Here is a 3,915-nt window from a genome sequence, read left to right as displayed (position 1 = left end):
TCTGTTTTTGATTTCTTTCAATTAGCACAATGTTTTTGAGATTCATCCCTTTTATTATATGTATCAACATTTTGTCCATGTTTATTGCTGAAAAATATTCCATAGTGTGGATATACTGTTTGTTTATCTGTCTTACCTGTTGATGAACCTATGGATTTTTTTCTAACTAGATGATTTTAACATTATTTTTTTTGGTTTCTTTTCAGAATCTTTCTGTTTGCCCTGAAGATGAATCAATCATCATGTCTTCTTTTGTTAACACTATGACTTCCCTAAGTGTAAAGCAAGGTAATAAATCTTTTAAATAAAAACACATTTTCTTCTCAGTAGGTTTTCAAATTTATTATTAAGGAAAAGATTTGACCGTTAACATTTAATCACTTACTTTTTTGGACATACAGTAGTCCATCCCCCCTTATCTGCAGGGGTTATGTGCCAAGACTCCCAGTGGATGCCTGAAACCATGGATCGTACTAAACCTTATATATATAGTTTGCTCTTGAACAATGCAGAGGTTAGGGGAGCTGGCCCCCTGCACAGTCGAAACTTTTGACTCCACAGGAACTTAACTACTGATAGCCTACTATTGACCAGCACCTTACCAATAACATAAATAGTTGATTAACATATTGTATGTTATATGTATAATATATTCTTTCTTTAAAATATATTTTTATTGATTTCAGAGAGGAAGGGAGAGGGAGAGAAAGAAACATCAATGGTGAGAGAGAATCATTGGCTGCCTCCTGCATGCCACACATTGGGGATCGAGCCCATAACCTGGGCATGTGCCTTGATTGGGAATCTGACCGTGACCTTCTGGTTCATAGGTCAATGCTCAACCACTGAGCCACGCTGGCTGGGCTATACTGTATTCTTAAAATAAAGAAAGCTGGAGAAAAGAAAATGTTATTAAGAAAATTGTGCCCTGGCCCATGTGGCTCAGTTGGTTGGAGCCACTGTGCACTGAAGAGTCGCAGGTTTGATTACCAGTCGGGCACATGGCCAGGTGTGGGTTCCATCCCCAGTTGGGGTGTGTAAGGGGGTGCATATGGAAGGCAAGCGATTAATGTTTCTCACATTAATGTTTCTTTCTCTCTTCCTCTCTTTCCCTCTCTCTCTAAAATCAATAAAAAAACATATCTTTGGGTGAGGATTAAAAAAAAAATTGTAAGGAAGAGAAAATACATTCACGTAAGTGGACCAGTGCAGTTCAAACCAATGTTGTTTAAAGATCAACTGTACTGTTTTTTTTCTATACATACATACCTGTGATGTTTAATTTAAATATATGCACAGTAAGAGATTAACAACAACTAATAATAAAATAGAACAATTATAACATACTGTAATAAAAGTTATGTGAGTGTGGTTTGCCTCTCAAAATATCTTGTATTGCTGTACTCAACTTTTCACTGAAAGGATGCACTTATGGCTTCTCTTTGGCATATCCAAATTGCCATACAAAGTCTCTATTTACTGGATTCCGTGAGCTCTATTCTAGCTCCTACAAATTGACATGTAAGCACACTGAGAGAGTTTAGGAGAAGAGTCTGTTTTACAATTTTCTTAGTATAACTGTTTCCTTTAACATCATCTTTATAGGATTTGAAAATTACTTCACTGACTTAGCTATTAAATTATTTTTACTTTTTAATTGTGGTAAAATATACATAACATGAAATTTACTGTCTTACTATTTTTAAGTGTACAGTTTGATAGTGTTAAGTATATTCACATGGTTGTGCAACCAATTTCCAGAACTTTTTCATCTTGTAAAACTGAAACTCTATAGCTACTACATAGCAACTCCCCATTTCCTCTCCTCCCAGCCCCTGGCATCCACCATGCTTTCTGCTTCTATGAGTTTGACTGCTCTAGATACCTCATATAAGCAGACTCATACAGTATTTTTTTATCCATTTATCTGTTGATGGATATAAGATTGCTTTCACTTTTTTGGCTATTGTGAATAATACTGCTATGAACATAGATGTACAAATGTATCTCTTCAACACCCTGCTTTTAATTTTGTATGTACACCCAGAAGTGGAATTGTCTTAGCTCTTATAATTTGAAATGGGATTATAGATTTGTGAAAATAGTAATTTGCTCTATAAACTTTTTTCTTTTATTATAGTTGAAGATGGGGAAGTGTTTGATTTCAGAGGAATGAGATTAGATTGGTTTAGATTACAGGTAAGAATAACTTAATAATTTTCATTACCATTCTGTTAATCAAATATCTTAGTTGACATGAAAACATTACTTAACATGAAAAAAATTATTCATTGCTATATACCTGCTGAAAAGACTTCTTTTGTATAACTAACCATAGTATTTAACTCACTGAAGAAATTTTTTATTGAGATATAATTGACATAACATTACATTAGTTTCAGGTTTACATATGATTCAATATATGTATATATTGGGAAATGATCACACTAAGTCTAGTTAACATCTATCACTACACATAGTTACCAATTTATTTTTCTTGTGATGAGACTTTTTGAGATCTACTCTCTTAGCAACTTTCCAATATATAATACAGTAATCCCCTTATCTGAAGGGGATGTGTTCCAAGACTCCCAGTGGATGCTTTGAAACCGTGGATAGTACCCTATATGTACTGTTTTTTCCTATACATAAAAACCTATAATAGAGTTTAATAACTTATAAATTAGGCACCATAAAAGATTAACAGTAATAATTATAAAAATATAGCAGTTATAATTATATTGTAATAGTTATGTGAATGTCGTCTCTCAAAATACTGTATTGTACTCTACTCACCCTTCTTGTGTGATGGGAAATGATATAGTATCTATGTGATAAGATGAAGTGAATGAAGAAGGCACTGTGATGTAGTGTTAGGCGAGTTACTTGAAAACAAGCACTACAATACTGCAACAGTTGATCTGATAGCTGAGAAGGCTACTGAGTGACTCATGGGAAGGTACCATTTTATGCAGTGTGGGTACACTAGACAAAGTGATGATTCACATCCCAAGTGGGATGATGTGAGAATTCATCATGCTACTCAGAATGGTTTGCAGTTTAAAACTTATAAATTGTTTAATTCTGGAATTTTCTATTTAATATTTTCAGAGCAGTTGACCATGGGTAACTGAAACTGAATAAAGTGAAATCGTGAATAAGGGGGGGACTGCTTCTTATATACTACTAGAGGCCCATTGCAGGAAGATTCGTGCAAGAACAAGGCTTCCTGAGGCCGGAGCGAAGTAGAGAAGGGAGCGAAACCGGAGGCAGGCTTCGCTCCCTTCTGTCTCGGCCGCCGTGGCTCCCTTCCTTCCCCGCCGCCTCCGCTCCCTCCCTTCCCTGGCGCTTTGGCTCCCTCCCGTGTCCTCTGTTTCGCCTCCCTCCCTTCTCTGCCACTTTGCTCCCTCCGTGTCCGCTGCCTCAGCTCTGCTCCCGTCTCTGCTACCTTCGATCCGTTCCCTTCTCCGCCGCTTGGCTCCCTTCTGCACTGTCTTCAGTCTTCACTGGGTGCTTGTGTATGCAAATTAACTGCCATCTTTGTTGGGTTAATTTGCATACTCTTCTGATTGGCTGGTGGGCTTAGTGAAGGTACGGTCAATTAGCATCTTTGTCTTTTATTAGTGTAGACTAGAGGCCCGGTGCATGAAATTCATGCATGGCGTGGAGGGGGGGGTCCCCTCAGCCCAGCCTGCACCCTCTTCAATCCGGGACCCCTTGGGGGATGTCTGACTGCCAGACTTTTCTCTCACAATCCTGGACCACTAATGGCTCCTAATCGCTTGTCTGCCTGCCTGGTTGCCCCTCACTGCCTCTGCGTGTCAGCCTCATCACCCCTAACTGCCCCCCCTGCTGGCCTGGTCGCCCATAACTGCCCCCACCTTGCCAGCCTGGTTGCCCCCAACTTCCCCCCTG

General features: G+C 38.6%; 1 protein-coding gene across 3 annotated transcripts in view; it reads left to right on the top strand.

Annotated features, from left to right (window-relative positions):
• Window positions 1-3,915, top strand: part of NCKAP1 (NCK-associated protein 1) — a 90,493-nt gene that overhangs the window by 49,517 nt on the left and 37,061 nt on the right. For all 3 annotated transcript variants that reach the window (XM_014546550.1, XM_005857661.2, XM_005857660.2), the window contains 2 exons: window positions 207-288; window positions 2,141-2,199. In XM_014546550.1, the coding sequence (XP_014402036.1) occupies window positions 207-288; window positions 2,141-2,199 (141 nt within the window). The remainder of the gene's footprint in view (window positions 1-206; window positions 289-2,140; window positions 2,200-3,915) is intronic.

The sequence above is a fragment of the Myotis brandtii genome, unplaced genomic scaffold, assembly GCF_000412655.1.
Source record: "Myotis brandtii unplaced genomic scaffold, ASM41265v1 scaffold112, whole genome shotgun sequence".
NCBI lineage: Eukaryota > Metazoa > Chordata > Mammalia > Chiroptera > Vespertilionidae > Myotis > Myotis brandtii.
This window is presented reverse-complemented; position numbering and strand designations above follow the sequence as displayed.